The 23,737-nt window shown below is 39.6% G+C and overlaps 1 protein-coding gene across 4 annotated transcripts in view; it reads left to right on the top strand.

Annotated features, from left to right (window-relative positions):
• Dnah8 (dynein, axonemal, heavy chain 8) overlaps positions 1–23,737 on the top strand; it is a 280,486-nt gene that overhangs the window by 28,250 nt on the left and 228,499 nt on the right. For all 4 annotated transcript variants that reach the window (XM_005389606.2, XM_005389605.2, XM_005389608.2 and 1 more), the window contains exons 9-14: positions 577–690; positions 6,691–6,798; positions 9,633–9,734; positions 12,626–12,772; positions 15,772–15,969; positions 19,981–20,057. In XM_005389606.2, the coding sequence (XP_005389663.1) occupies positions 577–690; positions 6,691–6,798; positions 9,633–9,734; positions 12,626–12,772; positions 15,772–15,969; positions 19,981–20,057 (746 nt within the window). The remainder of the gene's footprint in view (positions 1–576; positions 691–6,690; positions 6,799–9,632; positions 9,735–12,625; positions 12,773–15,771; positions 15,970–19,980; positions 20,058–23,737) is intronic.

Raw genomic sequence — 23,737 nt, 5'->3', positions numbered from 1 at the left:
TCTTGAAGACCCAGAGCAATATGCTGTCGCAGATAAGTAGTAAAGTTAAAGTCCAGTTCAAGCGTCCGACAGGGTATTAATTACAAGAGAATAATGCCAATTTTAGTTAACCATTTTAAAATGTTTATAGTAACTTAAACATTGTAATAAAAGAGATATATCAGTCACTCTTACCTACTATTTTAGTATATGTTTGATTTGGGACAACAGTTTAAATTCTTTCTTTTTTCTTTCTTCCTTTTTCTTTCTTTTCCCCCTCTCTCTCCATCTCTCTGTCTCTGTCTCTGTCTCTGTCTCTCTCTTTCTTTCTGCAATATTGGGAATTGAACCCAGGGACCTTCATACTGATCTATAACCTCAACTGTTTTTAAAAATTTTAAATTTTAAAACAGGGTTGCTTGGTACCTTAGGGTGGGCTTGAACTTGTGATTCTTCTGCCTCCCTCATCCTCCCAGAGTGCTAGGATTGCAGGCCTGCACCACCACACTGGCTCATGGCTTGAATTTCTTGATTAAAACTGTACCACTCTGATATATTTGTTTTTTTTAATGGAATTCTTGCACATATTTCCCTTAGAATTGGCGTGATTTGGATGCAAGAATCACGGATACAGCAAATGAATCAAAAGATAATGTTAAATATTTGTATACTCTGGAAAAAGTCTGCCAACCTCTCTACAACTATGACCTAGTAAGTATGCTTTTTAAAGGAAAAGTACAGTTTAGAACATTAATTTGTATAATTAATTCACTTTAAAAAAACTTTAATGTGTATATATTGGGAAAAACACACTTGGTCAAAAGGTTATTTAAAAGATATGTTTTCCAGGGGCTGGGGATATAGCTCAGCGGCAAAGTGCCTGCCTGGCAAGCGCAAGGTCGTGAGTTCGGTTCCCGGTACCGGAGAAAAACCAAAAAATAAATAAATAAATAAAAAATAAAAGATACGTTTTCCTATTGTATATTTTTAATGAATTATAAACTATACTTGATAGTTTAACCCACATTTAAATATATAGTGTAATTATAAGCATAGCTTCGTTTGTGAATTAAATGCAATGAACATATTGCTTATGCACTGCTGCGTAACAAATGACCCCAGGACTAAATGGCTGAAAACAAAGAGCATGCATCATGTATTCAGACACCTTGTGGTGATGTTTACAGTAACTTACATACTGTACTAAAAAGATATATTAATCACTCATGGTTTTAGAGGCCAAAACTCCAAGATTGGGTGGCCTGCTTCAAGATCCCCTTGTGAGGGTGCAGACAGGCTGATAACTGGGGCTGTGGTCTCATCTTAAGGGGAGGTTCCCTGGGGTGGCTCTGCACCTGAGTCATTCACATGGCTGTTGGCAGATCTCTGTCCCTAGCCACACAGTTCTGTCCGTGCTGCAGCTCGCTTCCCCCAAAAAATGATCCCAGAATCAGACAGCCTGTCCCATTTGGAAGCCACCATCTTTTGGCAAGCTAAACTCAAAAGTGACACCTCATCCTGTCTGTTGAATTCTGTGGGTGATGAATGAGTCAGTGAGTCTCGCCCACGCTTCAGAGGGAGGGTATTATACAAGGGTGTGCACAGCATAATGATGCGTATCATTAGGGCCAACTTGGAAGCTGCCTACCACTGCAGATAGTTCCCAGTTTATACAGTAGGAAACCAGTACTCCTCCTGAGGTAGAGACTCTGCTGGCATCACTTAGCTAAGCAGTGATGCAGGACTGACCCCATCTTCAAGTTTCTAGCCTACTTTTCCCGTAATATTTCCAGAGCATTCCTTTAAAGGACGTACTAATCTCCCATTTGCTTTTTCGCTAAAGTGACAGTTCATCTGAAGTGTATAAATCATCTGGCATTTCATAATATTTCATACTGTAAGGGCAAAATCATAGAATAGCAAACCTGTAGACATTTAAGTTAGAAATCAATGCAGAGCTTGTGATCATGCTCATGCTGCCTGTCACACAGTTAGACCGCTGGGCTCAGTTAACCTTGACTGTCTGTGTCCAGCTGTTTCTTCCACATAGCCAGCCAGGTCAGCTCGACCGCATCCGTCTTAAAATATGTACATATGTAGCTTTGTTTCAGCTTGCTTCAAGGACCCTATATTTTGTGCCCAGAACACACTGGCCCAGTCAAGGATGCTTTCAACTCTACCTACGCTTCTCAGATTCCCGCACTCCCAGAATACTCCTGCCTAATGATAAACAATTCCTTTTAAGTAAGCCTGCTTAGGACAATTCTGCCTGACAATATATGACGTAATTCTTGTATTCCATGCAAGCAATCATGCGGTAACCTGCTACCAACTTTGTATTTCCCGCTTGCAAACTGCATTTAAACTGAACTCAAACCTGACTCTGGGCTAGTGATTTGAACTTCTGGATTCCCCAGGCTGCTAGTGTAATAAAAGTTGCTTTCTAGCTCCTTGGTGCAAAGAGTCTTCCATTTGGATCGATTTTGGTTTTCTGCAACAGTTTAAAATATGAGAATTAAGGAAAATCCTTCATCTCTTGTTTAGATAGAAAGAGGAAATCAAGGAAACTAGTATTTATTGAGGTGAGGACAGTTTCCAATCATGTTTGGGTATTGCTTCTTTTGGGATTCTTTTATAGCCGGGAAGGCTGCCCAAAGAGTTTTTTTGTTTTTTGTTTTCTACTACTGAGGACTTAAGGCAGGGTCTGTGCATTGAGCTATCTCTAAGCCCTTTTTTGTTTTTTATTTTAAGGCAAGATCTCACTAAATTGCTGAGTTCCCCAGGCTGAGTTTGAACTTGCCATCCTCTTGCCTCAGCCTCTGGAGTGCTGGGATTACAGGTGTGCGCCGCCATGCCTGGTCAGACAGTTGTATTTTTAAATATGTTCACAAACATAAGAACTCCTGGCCTTTGGCTGTAGCCACTGTGCTTTGCGATTTAAATATACTTTCATTCTATATGCAAAACAATACTCACTTTTTATTCTTTTTAAATTTTTATTTATTTATTTTTTGTCTTTTTGAGACAGGGTCTCCCTATGTAGTTCAGGCTGGCCTTGAGCTCACTTTGTACCCCAGGCTGGCCTCGAATTCACAATGATCCTCCTGCCTCAGCCTCCCAAGTGCTGAGATTACAGGTGTGCACCACCACGCCCGGCTAATACTCATTTTTTAGACTAGGAAATTGAGTCTGAGCATTCCTATGGGACCAAATTAGGATGTGGTTCTCTCTGGCAATAGGGCGTGTATTTTTTTCACATATCACTCACAGGGCTGCTTCTTCAAGGTATTCTGTAATTTAAGATTATTTTCAAAGTAATTTATGTTCGTGTCTGACATCTGTATTCAGCGTTCCTCATTCTTGAGTATTGAAGAGATGGTGAGATACTCCATGTGGCTGGCGGCGTTGGCTTGTTTGTCCATACTCCTTGGGTAAATGCTCTCATCCTAGAGACAGGGAAAGGGGAAGAGCCATAACGTATATCATAGCAATCTGGAGTTGGAGGTGTATGGGCATTCGTACCCATCCCACGAGGGCATCAGTAGCCCAGAAGTTTAACGTAGGTGGGAGGAAAGAGTATGGGTTGAGAGTCCTGCGCAGGTACAGCTCTTACACCATGTGGGAATCCATCCGCCGCCATGGTGCTATGGAGAACCAAGAGGAAGGGTAGGAAGACTATTCAGAAGCAGAATCTTTCATCCTATTCCATAAAGAGATGGTGGCCTCTATTTTAAACTTACATTATTAATATTGATCTTTGCAAAGAATTGTGACCTTCAACTCCACTCTCCACTCACTTCTACTCCTAGTACCAGCAACTGGAGTTCTGTTGGGAACCTTCTTTAAATTTGTTTTACATAAAGATGGTACTATCACTCCTGGGTGTTGCTGAGTATATGACCAGGAGTAAAGTTAACCAAATTGTATAGTATTGGAGAAATAGGGCTAATTCTTGGCTCATTCAGTAGTTCAATTGCTTGATCCTCCAGCTTTAGAATTCAGGTCATAGAAAAATTCAGACAATCACATGTGTTTTAGTTTGGGGTTTTTGCAAGGGGAACATTACAGGACACATATTTTATAAGATTGTTTATGATAATCACCCGAAGAATCATAGGCAAAGAGAGTTCAGGAAATCTGTCTACACACTAATGACCAAAGAATTCAGCTGAGGGTCTGGATCCCACGGTAATGTCCCGCATGAGTCCAGTTGAAGACCTAGAGCCCATAACAATGCCTCCCATGGGTCCAGCTGGAGGCCTAGAACCCACGACAATGTGTCATGCAGGCCTGTTTCACAGATCTGCACTGGGAAGGCCCCAAGGTCAGTGGTGGAAGCTAGAAAGTCTGTGCCAGCGGAATGAAGGATCTGAGCTAGCAGGCTGAGGGATCCGAAATGGAGCCAGGAAGCAATGCTGAAAGTAAGAACCAGAGCTGTCCCAAAAAGTACCACAGCCATCCTCAGCAACAGTGAGGTCCCGAGCTCCTCCGATGGTGAAGACAGCTGAGTTCCCATCAGGAAAGCTAACGCAGCAAGCTTCTCCAGAAGACTGAGCAGTGCACCATCATCCCCTCTGGAGTCAGGAAGCGATGCTCAAGTGTGAGGACCAGAGCTCCCCCAAAGTGAACCGAAGTCATTCTCAGTGACAACAAGGTCCTGAGCTCCTCCTCTGATGAGAACAACTGAGTTCATCAGGAAAGCCAGCATGACAAACTCCTCCAAGAGAACCAACAGCTCCTTATAGCTTCCAACAGCACCCAATAGTTTCTCAGCTCCCAACAGCCTCTACTTCTTCTCTTCCAGTTCTGCCTCTAATGCTGCTGGCAACAATCCTCAGGTGGGCCTCCCACACCCAGCAGCACGCTTATTAAGTTCAGCTGGGTGCTACAAGTTGCCCACTAGTTGTCAATCCACCACAACATGTCACAAGCATTGGGGTTACTCACAAAAGTTCAAGCTGCAAATGTGAAATACACATATTCCTAAAGCCTACTCTAGAAGTACTTGAAAGTAGCTCTCGATGTAAAAAATGATAGATGTGGCACTAGAATAAAGCAAATCATTAGCATTTGTCAAATATAGTGATGGATATAGGTGGCCATTAAGCCAGTCTCTGTACTGTTCTATATATTTAAGGCTTTTTATTGTAAAAAGTAAACTTGGAAAAAAGATATAATGCTTTTTATTGTCAGGAGCTCTGAATTTTAAGATATACTGATTTCAACTTTATTCAAAAGACTTGCTTAAATTCATATAATTTAAAAATCATTCAGTTTTGGTGTTTTTTTAATCGTAATAATTTAAGGAAACTTTGTTCAGCTGCTCTAAGCCTTATTATTATTATTACTTTGTTGTTCAGCTTTTTGCAGTCTCTGATGTAAGAAGGTTTTAGGCATTACCTTTTGAAATGACAAATATAATAGTAGTCATATGATTGCTTCCCACTCATACACCCACTATTGCTGTAGTTTCAAAAATTCTTCCCTCCCTCATTTTCTTTATTATCATTAAAAGTAACTGCTTAGTTTGTAACTCTCATTTGGGCAGAAGTGCAAAAGATTTAGCTGGGTGCAGTGATGCTCACCTGTCCTCCAGTCACTTGGGAGGCTGAGGCAGGAGCATCTTGAGCTTGAGGCCAGGCTGGGCAACGTAGCAAGACCTTGTCTCAAAATAAAATTTATAGAGAGCTGGGGATGTATGTAGCTCAGTGATAGAGTTCTTGCCTAGCGTGTTTGAGGCTCCAGGCTCAATTCCCATTACCACAAAAAACAAAACAAACAAACAGTTATGATTTGTGCTTCCATTTCTGGTTCATGAATTTTATATATGCTTATTTCTAGCATCCTGGCGTTATACTTTTGCATATTTACCCTTATATATTTCACATATAAGATGTCTGAGCACTGTACAAAAGTAGGTAAGAACTGAGCACTCAAGAACCGGTTGTAAATAATGACGTTTAAAATTTGGCTGAAAGGCATTTCCCTAAGGGGCCAGTTTGATGCCCTACGTGAACCCTCTTCACTAGAGTTAGGGGTACTTTGTAGGGTTGACTTGGCAAGGGTGCAATTTTATTAGGATCTTTTTGGCTAACTGTAAGACATATAATAAGGATGCTGACATATAAGGTCAACTATAAAGTAATGATGTTGATTTCCATAAGCCACACACAGTTGATTTATTTATTTATTTATTGCGGTACCGGGGATCAAACTCACGACCTTGCGCTTGCCAGGCAGGTGCTTATGCCACTGAGCTATATCCCCAGCCCAGAGTTGATTTATAACTATAAACCTTTATGACTGTAAGTAAACCACTTCACCCTTCAAAGTGGCCATTTCTTCATCTTGAAAAGGAGCAAATTTAACTATCTTTGAAGTTGCTTTCACCTCTTGCAATTTTATTTTTAAATAAAATTTTCAGTTGTGTTTTAGAAAAAAGTTGCAGTGATAGCACAGAATTCTCTTCACCCAGTGTCTCCTGCTAACGAATTCTGTCACCTTGGTTATGTTTATCAAAGCCAATATTTGTTTTTTTTTTCTGTTCCAGGAGCCAGTCTAGAACATCATATTGCATTTGGTAAAATTTGACTTAAACATGAAAATGTTCTAGCATTTTGTGTATAGGTAGAGTTCTGAATGTTATATCAAGTATTGGTTATTAAAACCATAAATATACAGTGGAATTCATTTGATGTATTTTTACTTCAGGTTTCTATGGCACATGGAATACAAAATTTGATTAATGCCATCAAAATGATTCATAGTGTGTCACGGTATTATAATACCTCTGAGAGAATGACCTCATTGTTTATCAAGGTGGGTCCCTAAGGGAAGAATTCACAATGCAATCCTATGAAAAAGTTAATAATTCTTTCCCTTACAGCCAGGGAAAGGAATTGAGAAGTTTGGGTATTTCCAAAGTGCTGGATTTTAAAACTTGTCGTGGCCGAGAAAAAGGTGTCGATCAGAGTTGGTAGCACCTGATGGAAGGAATAATGTGCACCTTTCATCTTGTCGGGGGTCAGCCCCACATGTAGCCATTTCCTTTTTTTGTTTTGTGTCTTTTTGACACAGGTTTTCACTATGCAGTTCAGGTTGACCTTGAACTCACTTTGTAACCCAGGCTGGCCTTGAGCTCAAAGTGATCCCCCTGCCTCAGCCTCCTGAGTGCTGGGATTGCAGGTGTGCGCCACCATGCCTGGCCTGCTGTTTTCTAATTTATTCCTTCCAAGTACTTTTGATTCTGCTCCAGAGATAAGGACTGTGTTCATTATGAACACCTCCCACCAGTACTGTGCTGTGGTGAAACCTTCCTGGGTTAGGCTGTGAGGTTAATTGTTTTCAAGAATTTGAGAAATTATCTAATGAAAACACTAATAGAATTTCTTTGTAAATGATTCAAGCAGAAGTGAAATTATAAAGTCTCATTTCCTCTTTTAGTGAAGTATGGTCTTAATCACACATCTCTGTCCTAAATAAGACAAGAACCTTGGGGTTTTTCTTGTTTACATGTTTTCTCCTTTTCCAACGTATATGTCTCATATGAAACATTCTTAGTTCTATATTATTAACTTTTTACAATGTTTTGAATTAACACATATTCAGACAAAGTACTGTTAGTTGCTTTGGTCACCATTATTTTGTGATGTCCACATAGTCCTCTTTCTTGGATTCACTATTTCTTGTGCTAAAATATTTTTGAGTAATTACTTCTGGGGTGGGGGTGTAAGGGGTGAACAGCCTTAATTCCTATGTGCTTGAAAATAACTTAATTTTGTCTGGATCGCTCATATACTAGTGTGACTGGGATTCTAAGTTCAACATTATTTTCCCTTAGAACTTGAAAACATTGCTCACTCATGGACCGTTCGGGGTTGTTGATGAGAAGTTAGGTGTTAATCAGATTCTTTTTTCCTTTGTAGGTGACTGGTTTTGTTCTCTGGAAGCTTTTAGGATTTGTTCTTCATCCTTGAACTTCTAAAATTTCAAATGTGGTTCTTTTTTACATTTGTCTTATTCTATACTCATTGGGTTGTTTCAATCTAAAAATTTTTATCTGTTTTTGTTCCTGGGAAATTTTCCTCTTTTGCTTTTGATTATTCCTGACCCAGCTGTTCAACTGAATTTAGCTTCCATTTCTTCTTCTTCTTCTTCTTCTTCTTCTTCTTTTTTTTTTTTTTTTTTTTTTTTTTTTTTGAGACAGGGTCTCATTATGCAGTTCAGGCTAGCCTTGAGCTCCCTCTGTAGCCCAGGCTGGCCTGGAACTTGCAGTGATCCTCCTGCCTCAGCCTCCTGAGTGCTGGGATTACAGGCATGTGCCACCACGCCCGGCTTCTAACTTCCATTTCTCTTAACAATATTTTGGTCTCCCATTGTTGTCCTTTGAATTTTCAGCCCACTTATTTGTTCTTCATGTGTAAACCATTTGGTGGTCAGGTCATCAATAGAATTTTTCTTTAATTTTGACCATAAAAATTCAATTTTCTTTTTTCTTTTTTTTGAGGCAGGGTCTTCCTATGTAGTTCAGGCTGGCCTTCAACTCAATATGTAGCCCAGGCGGTCCTCAAACTCACAGCAATCCTCCTGCCTCAGCCTCCCAAGTGCTGGGATTAGAGGTATGTGCCACCATGCCCAGCTTCAGTTTCATTTTAATGTCTCTGTTACTGTTTTCTTCAGTTGCCTGGTGATTCTGTACATATTTAAGACTCCTGATTTGTCTCTCTGTTCTGTTTACTGTTGTTTGTCTTTTGTGGGGCCAGGTGTGAGGTATTATTGTAGGAGAGATTGTAGATACGTTTTTTTAACCCCTGATGTGCCCACCTGGGGTGCCACAGCTACTTGAGGGCATGGCTCCAAATCTCCAGAGCTGCAGTCCAGGCTCATAACTTTTCTTGTTTTTTCTTTTTTTGTTTTGGTTTTTTTGTGGTACCAGGAATCGAACTCACGACATTGTGCTTGCCAGGCAGGCGCTGTGCTGCTGAGCTAAATCCCCAGCCCCCCAGGCTCATAACTTTTCCTTTTCAGCAGATGTCACTGTTACCTGCTGGACAAATTGCTCGCAATTCATTGTACAGGTTCACAACTGAGGATGACCTCATCTTGTTACCCTTCTTGCAAGTTTCCCAGAACCGTTTTAACTTCAGAGTAACCTTTTCCAGATCTGGGTTCTGCTTTTCTCTACTTATCTTTCCCCTTTGCCCCTGCACATCTGACTCTGTGTGCATTCTGCACCTTTGGATTTCTCAAGTGTTCTGTGTCAGCCTGCTATCTTGACCTAGTCTCTGACCATTTCTAAGCAGCTATTCATTTTCTCTTCACCATGTTGGGGCGTGTGAGAAGTGTCTCCATGCTGAAGTATGGCAAAGAATCACACAGGACTTAATAAGAGGAGAAAAAGATGAGTGGAAAATGCAATTTACTTTGAAATTTATGGTCCTGGTGACATTAACTTAAATGTAATAGACTTTAGGTTTTCTTCACTTTGACTGGAATATACATTTCTTTGATTTTTGTATTCTGTATTCTGTAATCCATTCACTTTGTAAGTTTACAATTTATCATATTTTCATGCTTGGAATTTAGAAAAAAAACTTGTGAGTTTTATTTCTCTTTTTTTGCCTATAGTTACTGTGTACCTACATTTATTTTAGGTAACAAATCAAATGGTGACAGCCTGTAAAGCATATATTACTGATGGAGGAATAAACCATGTTTGGGATCAGGAAACTCCAGTGGTACTAAAAAAAATTCAGGTTTGTAGAAATGTGTTTATTTTCATAAAGTAAAGCATTCACCATCTGGCCCTGTGTTTATTTTGTTCATTCAGAAAATATATATGTTAAGTTTGAAAAAGATCTCATATAGAGTAGGGTGAAAATATAAAAAGAATGTCATTTATGTACCTACTTCCCTTTATGCACAGTGCTTCTTTTAGGCTATAGTTTAATTCTTATTTTTCTACATAGCTTTGTGTTTCAGACCCCTCTTGCGTGTCATTTCATAAATGCTGCCCTCTACTCCCATCCCAGCCCCTGTTAATGTAATTTAATTGTTTTTCACCTTTTTGGCATTAGCCAGACCTGCCTTGCTCCTTAAATAGGTAGAGTCCTAGTTGACATCTTGATTTTGATCCTCTTTTAGAAGAGAATGTTTCTAAGATTTCCTCTACTTAGTGTGACATTCTTTTAGGTTTTAAGTATATCTTTGATCAGATTTGCTTAATCCTAAGAGTTTTTATTTTTTTATTTTTTGAGACAGGATCTCGCTATCCAGTTCAGGCTGGCCTTGACCTCACTTTGTAGCCCAGGCTGTCTTCAAACTTGCAACAATCCTCCTGCCTCAGCCTCCTGAGTGCTGGGGTTACAGGCATATGCTACCACACCTGGCTCCTAAGAGCTTTTTAAAAAGTTATGGATGAGTATTAAAAACTCTTTTTTTTCCTGCACATATTTTTTGCAGTATTTATAGAATTTCCTGCTCTACTCTGTTAATGTGATGAATGGGTTCTTAGGTTTTCTAAAATTAAACTAACATTCCTGGGATAACCTCAACTTGGTCATGGTATATTTTTTAAAAAATACCATTAAATTCACTTAGCAACACTTTTTTTTTTTGGTGGGGAGCTGTATTCATGGGGCCAGAAGCCTGTAATTTTCCTTTCCTAAGCTGCTGTTGTCAATATTTTGCCATTCAGGTGTCAGAATGAGTGAAGGATGGGTGAGTGAGGGAAGTTTTTCTCTTTTCTCTAATGTCTTGGAAAGATCTACAAAATTAAAGCAATCTGTGTTTTGGAAGAGAAATAGCTCTGCAGGAAGACTCCCTCCAGAAGTGGTTATTAGTCACCGACATGCAGGGACCCCTGGTCTCTGGGGCACCTAGGAGTACAGCTCCAACAGGGAGCCCCACTTCCTCCAGCCCCGCACCCAGGACGGAAATGGCTGCACCCGAAAGGCTGGGGCGGCCTCTCCCGCGTTGGGACTTTGGAATGGAGGATAAGACCATGACAGATTGCGCTTAGGGGAGTTTCTTGTGCTGAAGATACTTGGTCCCAAGGACTGGAAGAACCAGGCTCCAAATGCAGTTCTTGAACTTGAACTTGACTATGTAAACTAGAGCTACACAGATCAAAGCAGTTCCTAAAGGAGTGATTTTAACATATCATAGAAAGGAGTTTCTGAACCAGAAGAGAGAGAGAGAGAGAGGGAGGGAGAGAAGATAATGGTGACTTCACTTGCATGTAAAACTTATGAAATATTCACTGCAGTACAAAGAGCAGTGTTCATGGTATCGAGCCTACATTTTTTGATAACTCACTTCCTTCTAAAAATGAAACAAAGGAAAATCTCTTTGTTTTCCCCAGTGTTGAAAGATGGTCAAATTAAAAAAAAAAGATTTCCCAAACTTGGTGATGTGAATTTAACATTTTATACCTCCAGAATAATTTTTATTCTTGGAGAGAATATTCTTGTTTAAAAGTAGAAGGAAAAACAGTATGTTGTGATGACTGGAAGGGACAGAAAAACAGAACAGAGCAACCAGGAGGAGAAAAGAAGAAATGAATAAGAACAGTGGTTGAGTCTGCAGACAGCTGTGAACAGGATTCACAGAAAAGAGCAGAAAAGAGCAGAGAAGAAAGGAAAAGCAGAAGCAGAGTGGAGGAAGCAGGAAACTAAAGAAAAACAAAACCAAGTGGAATTAGGAGCTAGTTAAGGAGATGGAAGGGGAAGTTAGACAATGAGCATTCTTGGTAACAAAGGAAGATAACTAGAAGTCACTGAAAAAGAAAGGCAAGAATTTGAAATTCTAGGAAGACTTGGACTGTAGTCCTCGGAGAGTGAGTGGGTGGGGTTAAAATGGTGGAAGAGAGGGGAAAACTTTGTGATAGGCTCAGACAAGCAAGCCTATAGCACTTGGAGGAAATAGTCTCCCCATGGTACTGGGGATTAAACCTAGGGCCTTCCCACTGAGCTCCATGCCCAGTTCTTCCTTTGTTTTTTATTTTGAGACAGGTTCTCACTAAGTCTCTTAAAATATTCCAGGCTGGGCTGGACTTTGTAATTCTCCTGTCTCAGCCTCCTAGAGTTCTAGGATTGCAGACATGCACCACCACGCCCAACCTGTATCCTTTTTTGAGATTTCTAAGAGATTCACAGTACTAATCTGTTGAATTGACTACAGCAGTGGTATGGCTGTAGCTAAATATCAGTCAAAAGTTTTATGACCTCTTTTTGTAAAAATGGTGGTGGGTTGATAAATTAATATTGCAGAGTCTTCATGTTTTGTACACTTGAATGTAAAGATGGATCCTAGCTGAATAGCAATGTCTTGATAAATAATTTCTGAGCTTTTGGGGAATTGTAATTAGTAATGAAAACAAGAGTATATGTCATACTTTGATGTAGGATGAACTAAGAGAAAACCCTGAGGGTGAAGAGATGAAAACGATGATGCATATTAAAAGACTATATTGGTGTTCATAGGCCTTAAGTATGAAGGCAGAGGATTGAGCATCAGTTAACAGTAACAGCCTGTGTTTGAGAAGCCGGCACGAGCAGCTCTGTGTGAAGGTAGGAATTTTGAAATTTTAGATCCTGCACAAACTTCTTACCACCCTCTCTCCTCTCTTCTTTTGATTCTTTCATAGGACTGCATTTTTCTATTCAAGGAGTATCAGGCATCTTTTCATAAAACCAGGAAACAGATTTTAGAATCCTCAGGGGAAAAATCGTTTGAGGTTTCAGAAATGTACATATTTGGGAAATTTGAAGCTTTCTGTAAAAGACTGGAGAAGGTAAGCATTAGGCAGTCACAGCACCGCAACTCAAACCACACCTTTTTGCTGCCTTATTGAAGCATTTTGCTTATTCATTCTTTCATTTTGCTTATTTCATTCTTTCAGTTTTCATTGAGAATTACTGTTCCAGATCTCTTGTCACGCTCCTGATGTGACTCGTCTGATTAAATTACTCACAGATCCCTGTGTTTATTATAACTTGTTTTTCATGCCTAGTTACTGACTTCTGCCAGGCACACAAAAGCTATCACAAACTCTCACCTCTCACAAGACCTCAATTCTCCCTCCACCTATGAAACTTGACCTTCACAGCTTCTGCTCTTGACCTTGATATTAGGCTGAGAGAAGGTGTGAGATGAAATATCCATGATACCTGGCAGACCCGGTAGCTGTGGGATGTCTGGATGTAGAAGCATCTCTTCTTTCTGGACCAGTATGTATGGTGTAATCTAAACAGTGTGTGTGACACGATTGCTGGACAGACATGGCTGGAAACTTCTGCGCCTTTCATTAGAACTGGCTGAGGAGGAATGATATTTTCAGGGACTGTAAGGAAGCCCATAAAGAGTCACCCGTGTGCAGCCTATAAAGATATCATTAGGCCAGGCGTGGTGGCGCATGCCTGTAATCCCATCACTCCGGCGGCTGAGGCAGAAGGATTGTTGTGAGTTCGAGGCCAGCCTGGGCTACTAAGTAAGTTTAAGACCAGCCTGAACTGCATAGCAAGACCCCGTCTCAAAAAGACAAAAATTAAAAAAGAAAAGATATCATTAGACCCAATCTCTGTCCCCTTCAGACTCCTTGGACCCTGGTGATATGGAGAATTCTAGTCGTCACTTGTTGGAAAGTGGGGGTTGAAGGGGTGTGACATAGATCGAACGATATTTTATAGACATGTTCAGAGCCAGTTTTTAAATGTTTATACTCCTCATCCAGCCAGGACCAGAAAATATGGGTGATGAAAGGTACCAAACTACTACTGGTGTCCTTTATGCTTACTTCTATGAGGCTTTTATGACTGTTTTTTTAAAAACAGTTTTATTGAGACATAGTTCCCATATCATGCACTTTACTCATTTAAAGAATACAAATCAGTGGCTTCTACCATTTTCACAAAGTTGTGTAATTACTAACAACAATCTAATTTTAGAATATTTTCATCCCCACTGAAGGAAACCCCAGTCACACGGCAATCTCTCCTCTACCTGGCCCTGAGCAACCACTAATCTACTTTCTGCCTCTAATACGTGTGCCTGTTTGGACATTTGTAAGTGGAATCCTGTGATACTTGATCTTTGGCTTCTTCCATTTAGCTTACTGTTTTCAAAGTTCATCCATGTTTACAGCTCTACATTTTATTGCTGAATAATCTTCACGGTATGATCGTACCCCGTGCCATTTATCGATCATTACAGGAGGGACCTTTGGATTGTTCTCTCTTTTTGAGCAGGCACTGTTGGACTATTCCCGTGAACTCTTAAACAGTTGAAAAGGAGGGCCAGAACTGGAAAAGGTGCCAAGGTTCTTGAGCCAGAAAATGGGCTGTAAATTGGTTGTCTGAACTAAAAGTTCATAGGTGCTGTAGAGAGAGATTATGAAATAGCCAGAGCTGGGACAAACCATCAGAAGCATGGTCACGAGTGATCACCAGGACTGGCTGTTGGATTGCTGCTGTGTGACAGGGGGATCATCACTGGCTAAGTCTTAAGGGGCAAGAGTAGCACTGACTGCTGTCTCAACCTCATCCAACCTGGGCCCAAAGCAGAGGAAGTGTTAATGACAGCAATTTTGTCTCAGTCTCTGGCCCTTCGAGCCAGGTGGTAGAGGTAGAGCCAAAGGGCAGACTCTTAGCTGGCAGGCTGAGAGTTTTGAGCTCCTCCACTCTTTTTTGCTTTATGAAGTAGGCAAGTGGGCTGTATGTGTTAGAAGGAGACCGGGTAGTTCTTGTGTTTAGGCAGAGTGTAGAGAACATACTGGAAATCCCAGGGTCCCTCTACGTCTGGATACAATGGTTCTTGCAAATAGAGCGAGAACGACAGTTACTCAGAAAACAATCCTGGGTTGACATGAGCTTGGACTTTATGTGAATTCTGCTGGCTGAGTAGAAGGACCCTACGTGTTGTTTTTATGGGTGTGTGGTATTTACAAGTCTCCCTGAGAACAGGTTCTTGCCTTTCTGGCCGAACAAGCTTTCCTTGGGGAACCCTCAACACTGTTGTTTAAAGCAGGACTAAATGTGGAGGCTCTTAGAGGAAAGTTAAGGGACTGAGAACATTTGGTTCTTTTTGGTGAGGCAAGTGGTATGGAACATGGAGATAGAGGCAGCCATTTTTTTTTCTGTTTTTTTGTTTGTTTGTTTGTTTTTTGTTTTGTTTTTTTTCTGGTACCGGAAATCGAACTCACGACTTTGCGCTTGCCAGGCAGGCGCTGTGCTCCTGAGCTAAATCCCCAGTCCCAAGGCAGCCATTTTTGAAATAAAGACCAAGGTGGAGGCTTTCCAGGGTTCTTTATGAGTCAGAAGTGAGTGCTGTCATCTTTCGGGCTTCTGGGGCCTGTCCTTTCCTTGAACACGGGAGTCAAAGGGAGAACACAGTGGATTTATGCTGATGTCATGTACCAGGGCTACAGTGAGGGCCAACAAGAACAGTAGAGCTTTGAAACTAGCGATTCAGTAAGAAGCTTCTCCAGAACAAAAGCATGAAGTATTTAGTCAAGCCTCCCTCCCACCACCCAAAAGACAAAATGATTAACTTCCGCAAAATGTTGTAGATACTCTGAGGATATTATGCAACATCATCTTTCTTATGTAATCAAACAGTACAGCGGAATGGCTGGTAGCAGGGATTTGTCTTCTATTTTATCTCTTTCGGTTGGTGTTAGCCGAGGGATGATTTTAGAGGCTTTTAAAAAAGTCAGCGATTTATTTAAGCCAGCTTATTGTGGAGAAGGGGCTAATATTTCACTTTTTAAAGTGAAATAAAATTTCTCTCTTTAAGATTACAGAAATGATAACCATTGTACAAACATATTCAGCATTGAGCAATTCTACAATCGAAGGAATAGATATTATGGCAATAAAATTCAAAAATATATACCAGGGGGTTAAGAAAAAGCAATATGACATTCTGGATCCAAGAAGAACGGAATTTGACACAGATTTCTTAGACTTTATGACAAAAATCAACAGTTTAGAGGTAACTAGTTATAGATACTTTCACTTAATAGTGATATTACTGTTTGGTACATTATCATGAATATTCACATAGAGCAAATGTTCACATATTTACTATTTATTTTAAATTATTATTATAAATAGAGAAAAATATTTGTTTGTTTTTCTTCCAGTACCGGGAATCAAACTCACAACCTTGCACTTGCCAGGCAGGCACTGGGCCACTGAGCTAAATCCCCAGCCCCAAGAAAAATATTTGTAAAGTCAATACTTTTTCAAAAATCCACAGAATGCTTTTCATCTTTTTTGAAATGAAAAATGAGCACAGGCAATGAAAGATGTCAGTGAATATTCAGAGGCCCGAAGGGCTGTAAAGCTACAGTTCATTTTTTAAAAATTAATTAAGTTTATTGGTACCTGTGAGATGTACAGAATGATCACATTCATCATAGGGAAATTGTTCCTGAACATGGTATAACTTGATTCATCTTTTTTTGCTATTCTCCTACCCTCCCTTCAACCCCTCTTCCCCTGCTTATTGACACAAGCTTTGTTTCCATTTTTTCCTTCTTTCCTTGTTCTTTTTTTCTCCTTCCTTCCTTTTCCCACCCCTCCTCCCTAGTTCTCCTTCTTTTATTTTTTTTGTTTTGTTTTTTGTTTTTTCTACGGTACCAGGAATCAAACTCATGACTTTGTGCTTGCCAGGCAGGCACTGTGCCACTGAGCTAAATCCTCAGCCCTGAGTTCCCCTTCTTATTTGAACATTTTGTTCATATTTCACAGTATCTGTTGTACATGTTAGTCCTTATTTACCTTTAGTTTCTCACACCAGAGAAACAATGCAGTATTTACACATGTGTGACTGATTTATTTCACTTAAGAGTATGGTCTCAAAGCGCATTCATTTAGATAGAAATATCTCAAATTTATCCTTCTTTAATGCTGAGTAATACTCCATTGTATAAAAAACCCCACATCTTTATCCATTCATTGGTTGATGGGCATTTGGGCTATTTCCGAGATTTTGCTATTACAGACTGTGCCGCTACAAACATAGGTGTGCGTGTATCACTGTAGTATGATGTTTTTAATTCTTTCAGGAAGATATCAAGAAGGAGAATAGCTGGGTCAAATGGTACCTCTAGTTTTAGCTTTTTGAGGAATCTCCACACTGATTTCCAGTGGTTGCACCAGTTTACACTCCCACCAGCAGTGGAGAAGGGTTCTTTTTTCCCCACAGCCCTGCCAGCATTTGTTATTGGTTGATTTCTTGATAATAGCCATTCTTTCTGGAGTAAGATGGAATCTCAGTATTGTTTTAATTTGTATCTGTCAAATAACTAGTGATGTTGAACATTTTTTCATATATTTGTTGCTTTCTATTTACTTATTTATTTATTTTTTTTTTTGAGACAGGGTTTTGCTATGTAGTTTAGGCTAGCTCTGAACTCACTGTGTAGCCCAGGCTGGCCTCAGGCTCACAGCGATCCTCTGCCTCGGCCTCCCAAGTGCTGGGATTACAGGCGTGTGCAACCACACCCAGCTTTTTTTTTTTTTTTAATTTTAGTATTGGCCACTTCTACTTCATCTGAGAAGTATCTATTCATTTCAGATGCCCATTTTTGGGTTCATTTTTAATTTACATTAAAAGTTGCATTTGATTTTTGTTGGGCCAAGGAACCAATGTCTTTGTTGCAGTTTAAGAGAGAGAATTGGTTGTCCTTAGTCTTTGAAGTGTAGAGAGATTTGAGAGAAGACAAGGAAGATGGATCACTCTCCCTTTGACCTTCCTATTGACCTTGAGCCTTATGCCTGCATTCTCTCTGTAGCTAGAGAGGACAGCTCTGAAGAGGCCTCAGGCTTGTGTATCAGAGATTAAGGCACCTCAGAAAGATGAGGAGGAGCACTCAAAATATCCCAGATGAGACTGTAGCATATTTTTAACTGGCCTTATGTGACCTGAGTTCCTCCAGTGCTGAAAACTAGCTATAACCTTGGTTTGGCTTCAGGGGATGCTGTCTTCTTTGCTGTAGAAGATTCTGGAGACAAAGAGAGAAGAATATACTTTACCCACTTTATTAGTCTTGGGATATAGCTCAGTGGCAGAACCCTTACTTAGAATGCATGAAGCTCTGGGTTTTATCCCCAGCACAAAATCAGATTTTTGTCTCATTTACTTACACTAAAAAAATTACATTACTTATGATCCTGGCAATATAAATAAGAAAACTCTTTTAAAAAAGTCTACTACTCTAACAGTAACACTTTGTATTTTTGACATTGATTTTCTTTCAGTGTTTGAAAATTAGGTTCTTTGAAGTTAAAACACATTTTAGTTATTGATTTTAGTATTGGGCTAGTTAGGTAGGATGGAGTTTTCTCCCCAAATGCATTTTTTAAAGAAAAATTTGTTATGTATTAAATTATTTTTATGATTTGTTAGTAAAGATTATATTAGACAAGCTTTATTGTGGTCCTAGATATCAATTTTAGCTTTCAGTAAATGTAGAGGCCATATTAACCTTTTCATAATTAGCTAACTTGCATAAGGTGTCAGGATTTTAATTTTCCTTCCTTTTCCAGTGTTTGATTCACGGGTGTGATACATGTGAGTAATCACAGTAATAAAATTTGTGTGCAAAACTAATTCACAGAGAGTAGTTCCGTTTCCTGGTTTTTTTTTGGTGGGGGAGTTTCCCGTACCGGGAACCGAACTCACTACCTTGCGCTTGCCAGGCAGGCTCTGTGCCGCTGAGCTAAATCCCCAGCCCCCATTTCCTGTTTTGAGCACCAGGAGTTGGGAGTTCACTGCTAGGGAGGGTGGGAGTCTTGCAAGAGCATTTGCTGATTCTCGCTTCCCCTAAGCAATGGCAAAGAGGTCTCCGAGAGCAGCAGTGTCAGAAAATGAAGCTGTCATTGCATTGCTCTACTAGCATGCTCAGAAATTCTGAATGTCCCAAAGCACAGTGGGTGGTACGGGGCCCTCCCTTCTTTCAGAAATTCTATTGCAACGGCGAGCAGAAACACTGAAACGACCCCCAAGATTTGGAGGCAGGTTTATTTACGTTGACGGACAGTAATGGGGATCACTCCCAGAATATCAGGCTCCGATATCTGGTGGTCCAGGGCTTTTATATGATGCACAAACAGGAGGTAAAAAGGTGAGACAGAACAGCCTGGCAGTTCTTCTGATTAGCTAGCAGGTGAGATCATCAGTTACAGGGCTAGGTGAATGACCGTCAGTTACAAGACTAGATTGATGACCACAAAGCTTGGTACAGTCAGGTTTCCTGTGTGTTCGGTTATGCTGTCATGGTTACAGGGTCAAGAAAGTAATTGCAAAGCCATGAAGCAGTTATAGAGCTAGGCAGTTTCAAAAGAACAACGTTTTAAAAGAACAATTTCTCTTGTACAGTTTTTCCCTTTCGCTATAGCTCAGAAATGTTCACTAGTGAGCTGCAAATGCAAATCACATATGTAACTGTAATTTTTCTGTAGAAAATAAACAGGTGAAATTAATTTTTAAGGATATGCTTGGTGGCACATGCCTTTAATCCCAGCACTCAGGAGGCTGAGGCCGGAGGATTGCTGTGGGCTTGAGGCCAACCTGGGCTACATAATAAGTTCAAGGCCAGCCTGAACTACATAGTGAGACCCTGTCTCAAAAAAAACCAACAAAAAAGAAAAAAGTATATACTTGTTAGCCTAGTATATTTAGAGTACTGTGATTTTAAAATGTCATTAATATAAAAACCATTGATGAGATATTTTGCATTATCTGTTTGTACTAAGTGTTTGGAATTCAGCATATATTTTATACTTCTAAGCATCTCACTCCTAAGGAGTGACATTTCAGGTGCTCAGTAGCCACATGTGGCCTATAGCCACCATCTTGGACAATGCATTCCCAGGTGCTTGGATGATAGATGTATTTGGAGCTACTATGAGGCTATAGAAGTGTCATTAACTGTTCAATAAAAGTAGTGTTTTCTTTAACACCAAAAGTTATTTAAATCTTAATATTTTATTTTAGGTACAAATACAGGTGTTTATGAACAGTACTTTTGGAAAAATCTTATCGTGTCAGCAGGCTCTTCAGCTGCTTCAAAGGTATTTGTAATGCTTTAGCAGTGCAGTTTCTAGGTGGGATAACTTTTTACAGATACTCCTCGTTTAACAACCTACCTGGTTAATGACTTTTCAGACTTAAGACTTGTCCTTTTTTGAGACACTTCTGTTCATCTTGTCGATAGAACCTCAATGTCTTTTTCTTTGTACAGTATACCTTGCTTATATAGTGCTGTAATTTTTGCTGATTGTACTGTATAGTACAGTGCTATAGTTTCATGTTGTCATATATTACAGTGCTGCATGTAAGAGTTACATAAATAAGAGCAAAGTCAAGTCAGAGTTTCCTTTGACCATTTCTTTGTTCTGATTATTGTGATGTACATACTCTATACCATTCCTCATTTCGTGATTGGTAAGTTTAACAGCTTTGTCATAGGAATGAAACTTGGTCATTAAAGGAGGAATACCTGTAGGTTATTGTATTTTAGGTATATTCACTAAGCATGTTATAGAAATAAACAACATTGATGAAAAGACAAATGTCTTCAAAATAAGTATTGTTTCTATAGTGTCTGATAGTGGGGCAAAATAAAAATGTATGGTTTGCCTTTATTGATGCAGAAGGGAGTGATTTTGAGCCTGGTCTTATGAGACCTGTTGATCACATATGACACAGACAGCAGCTATGCCAAAGGGCCAGAAAAATTTATCAGTCCACTCTTTTTATTGGGCTTGCCTCTAAGGATTATTGGCTTCCAGCTGTTCCTCAGGTGATGATAAAACTGATTGACTTGGAGTGAAATCAATTCTTAGAAACAAACTCTTTGGAAGTGATGTTACCTTTGAAACTTTTTGATATATGGAGATGTCCCATATCACATGGGTGCACATATTTTCTCAAGATATTATCTCAAGTGTTACAGATGCACTTCTGAACCACAGGAGACATTTGAACAATTAATTATCACCATTATTCTTGGCTCTGTGGTTGTTTTATGTGTTTAATTTTTGTCTTACACTCCTGGCTAGTTAGCTCCTCTACTACATACTTTAGATGTCTTTCTGTCCTCCAAGATATTTACTGCAGAGGCGGACAGAGCAGGGGCTCCACAAGTACCAGTCTCACTGTTAAGGATATTTGGCATTTCCAGTGCTCTTTACATGGTCACGCAGGTTCATGGTTCTGTGATATCTTATTAGTAGTATTTTAGTTTCACTGGTCCCTTGAAATGACCTGGAAAAGCTCCTTTATTAATGAGCCAAAATTGCACATTTAAAACATAACTTCCAGCAATATCAACTGTGTGATCAATGTGATTCGTGGAAGCTGCTAAGATGCCAGCCAGGAAAGAGCACGTGAAGAAATACAGGAATAGATACTTTTTTTTGGTCCTGTTGAGACAGGGTGTCACTATACAGTTCAGGCTTGCCTTGGACTCACTTTGTAGCCCAGATTGGCCTCAAACTCACAGTGATCCTCCTGCCTCAGCCTCCTGAGTGCTGGGATGTACAGGTGTGTACCACCACACCTGGCTAGATGTTTTATTGACTTGCTAAAGAGTATACCTGGATTGCATCTGCTTTACAATTGTAATTATTACTGAGCACTTCATGTGTCATTGCTGTATCATATCTTGGATTCTGAGTAATTTTCATCCCTGCCATTCCTGACATATGAGGGATCAGTGTTGCCTGAATCCAGCTCATGTGATGATTTGTTGGTGGCTGCTTGATTTTATTTGAATGGTTATTGGAAAGGATATGTTCTTCAGCAAACAAATCATTTTCATTGAACTGTTTTGATAATATGATGTCTCATACAGACATTTCTCCTTTAACAACCTATCTGTTTAACAACTGCTCAGATCGATGACCCACCACTCAGACTTATCACTATTCTTTTTATTTACTTTTTTGGTACAGTTTTGTACATCTTGTTGATAGAGCCTCAATGTCTACTTTTTGTACAGCGCACCTTGTTATACAATGCTGTAATTTTTGCTGATTGTACTGCCCAGTACTGTAGTTCTATGTTCTGTTACACAGTACAGTACTGCATGTAAGAGTTATGCAAATAAAAGCAAAGTCATCAAGTTGAAGTTTCCTTCAGCTGTTTCTTCGTTCTGTATTTTGTAATGTACGTACTACATTTAGCAGCTAAATCAGTTAACAACTTTGTCGAAGGACCACAACTTGTTGGTAGGTAAAGGAGGAGTGTCTATATCTGAAAGTATAATTTTATATAAGATGGCCTCGAAACCTCTCCACAAACCTTGTCTTATAAACATTAACCTTTCCATTAGCACTAAAAGAGACTGGTATAAATTTGAAATATGTATGTTATTTTTTTCATTGCATTTTTAAATAGCAGAATAACAATATGAAATATCTCGCATGCCTTCCCACCATCACCCATGTTATACACCTGAGGTTAACGTCATAGTTTTTATTGCAAAGAGAACAAATAATGTTTAGTTCTACATCCTGAATAGATTTCCAAACATGAGATGAATAAGGGTAATAGAGTGTAAACTTTTCTATCTTTCCTCCAGAGGGCCCTTGCATCTTTTCAAAATTTTATTTTGCATCATATACTTAAGGTATACAACATGATGTTTTGATATAAATAGTTAAATGGTTACTAAAATTATCTAATTAGTCACCCCTCCCTTTTTCACTACTCCTAATATCAATATTCCCCCAAAGGCCAGGGAATCCAATTAGAGGTTCACGGTGGAATAGAGACCATTTTCCACCAGCTCAGAGGGGGCTTCAGACCCACATCGGGGCCCCTGGGAGCTCCTCCCTGAGAGCCAGTGGATCTGGGTTTGAGTCTGATTTTGCCACAGTTCCATATCTCTACGATTGGCTCATGGCTCAAGAAACCATTGTAAGAGTCAAAGCAGATACGAAATGATTGTGATAAGTGCAGTACTACATAGCAGGTGCTGTTTTCTTGGGAACATTTCATTTTGTCTTTGAATCCCTCCTTTACCTATATTGGCTGTCGTGAATTAATTTCATCATCAGAATGTTATAGTTCTCATACTTCCCATGCATCATTTCATCTCTGAGAGGAAATGATAATGAGTTGATAGTCATTATGTCTATGGTTAGTTGGAATTACGTGAGAATTAATATTGGGAGAGTTACATTGAAGTACTCTCCTCTAGTTTTGCTTTTAACTTCATACTCATCTTTCCAATCTCAGATTAGATATCACTGTGTTAGTCAGCTTTCCTGTCACTGGGACAAAAGTACCTGACACCTACAATTTAGAGGAGAGGGTTAATTTGGTTCATGGTTGCAGAGGGTTCAGTGTGTAGTGGGTTGGCCCAAAGTGGAAACATCATAGCAGAAGAGTCTGGTGGAGAAAAGCTGCTGAGTTCATGGCAAGAAGACAGTGTCAGGAAGGGGCCAGGGATCATACATAATACCCAAAGACATATCTCCATGACCTGCCTAGACATACCAGAAGTGTGCTTTCCTAGATCCTTGGGTGGCTCTCATATCAATCAAGTTGATAATTCAGTTTTTTTTTTATTTTAAAAATAAAAGGAGGAAAACATTAACAGACAGACAACCTTTTACAAAATAGCAAAAGAACAGTACAGACAACACAGAGTTACAAACAAAGTGGTAGGAAATTAGCAATGCTTGTTGCATTACATTTTGATATCTTCAAAGTGGTTTCTCATGAAAACAGATAGAGACATGCA

The sequence above is a fragment of the Chinchilla lanigera genome, unplaced genomic scaffold (assembly GCF_000276665.1).
Source record: "Chinchilla lanigera isolate Chin_1 unplaced genomic scaffold, ChiLan1.0 scaffold00036, whole genome shotgun sequence".
NCBI lineage: Eukaryota > Metazoa > Chordata > Mammalia > Rodentia > Chinchillidae > Chinchilla > Chinchilla lanigera.
Note: the sequence above shows the minus strand (reverse complement) of the source record. Positions and strands in the feature narration are given on the sequence as shown.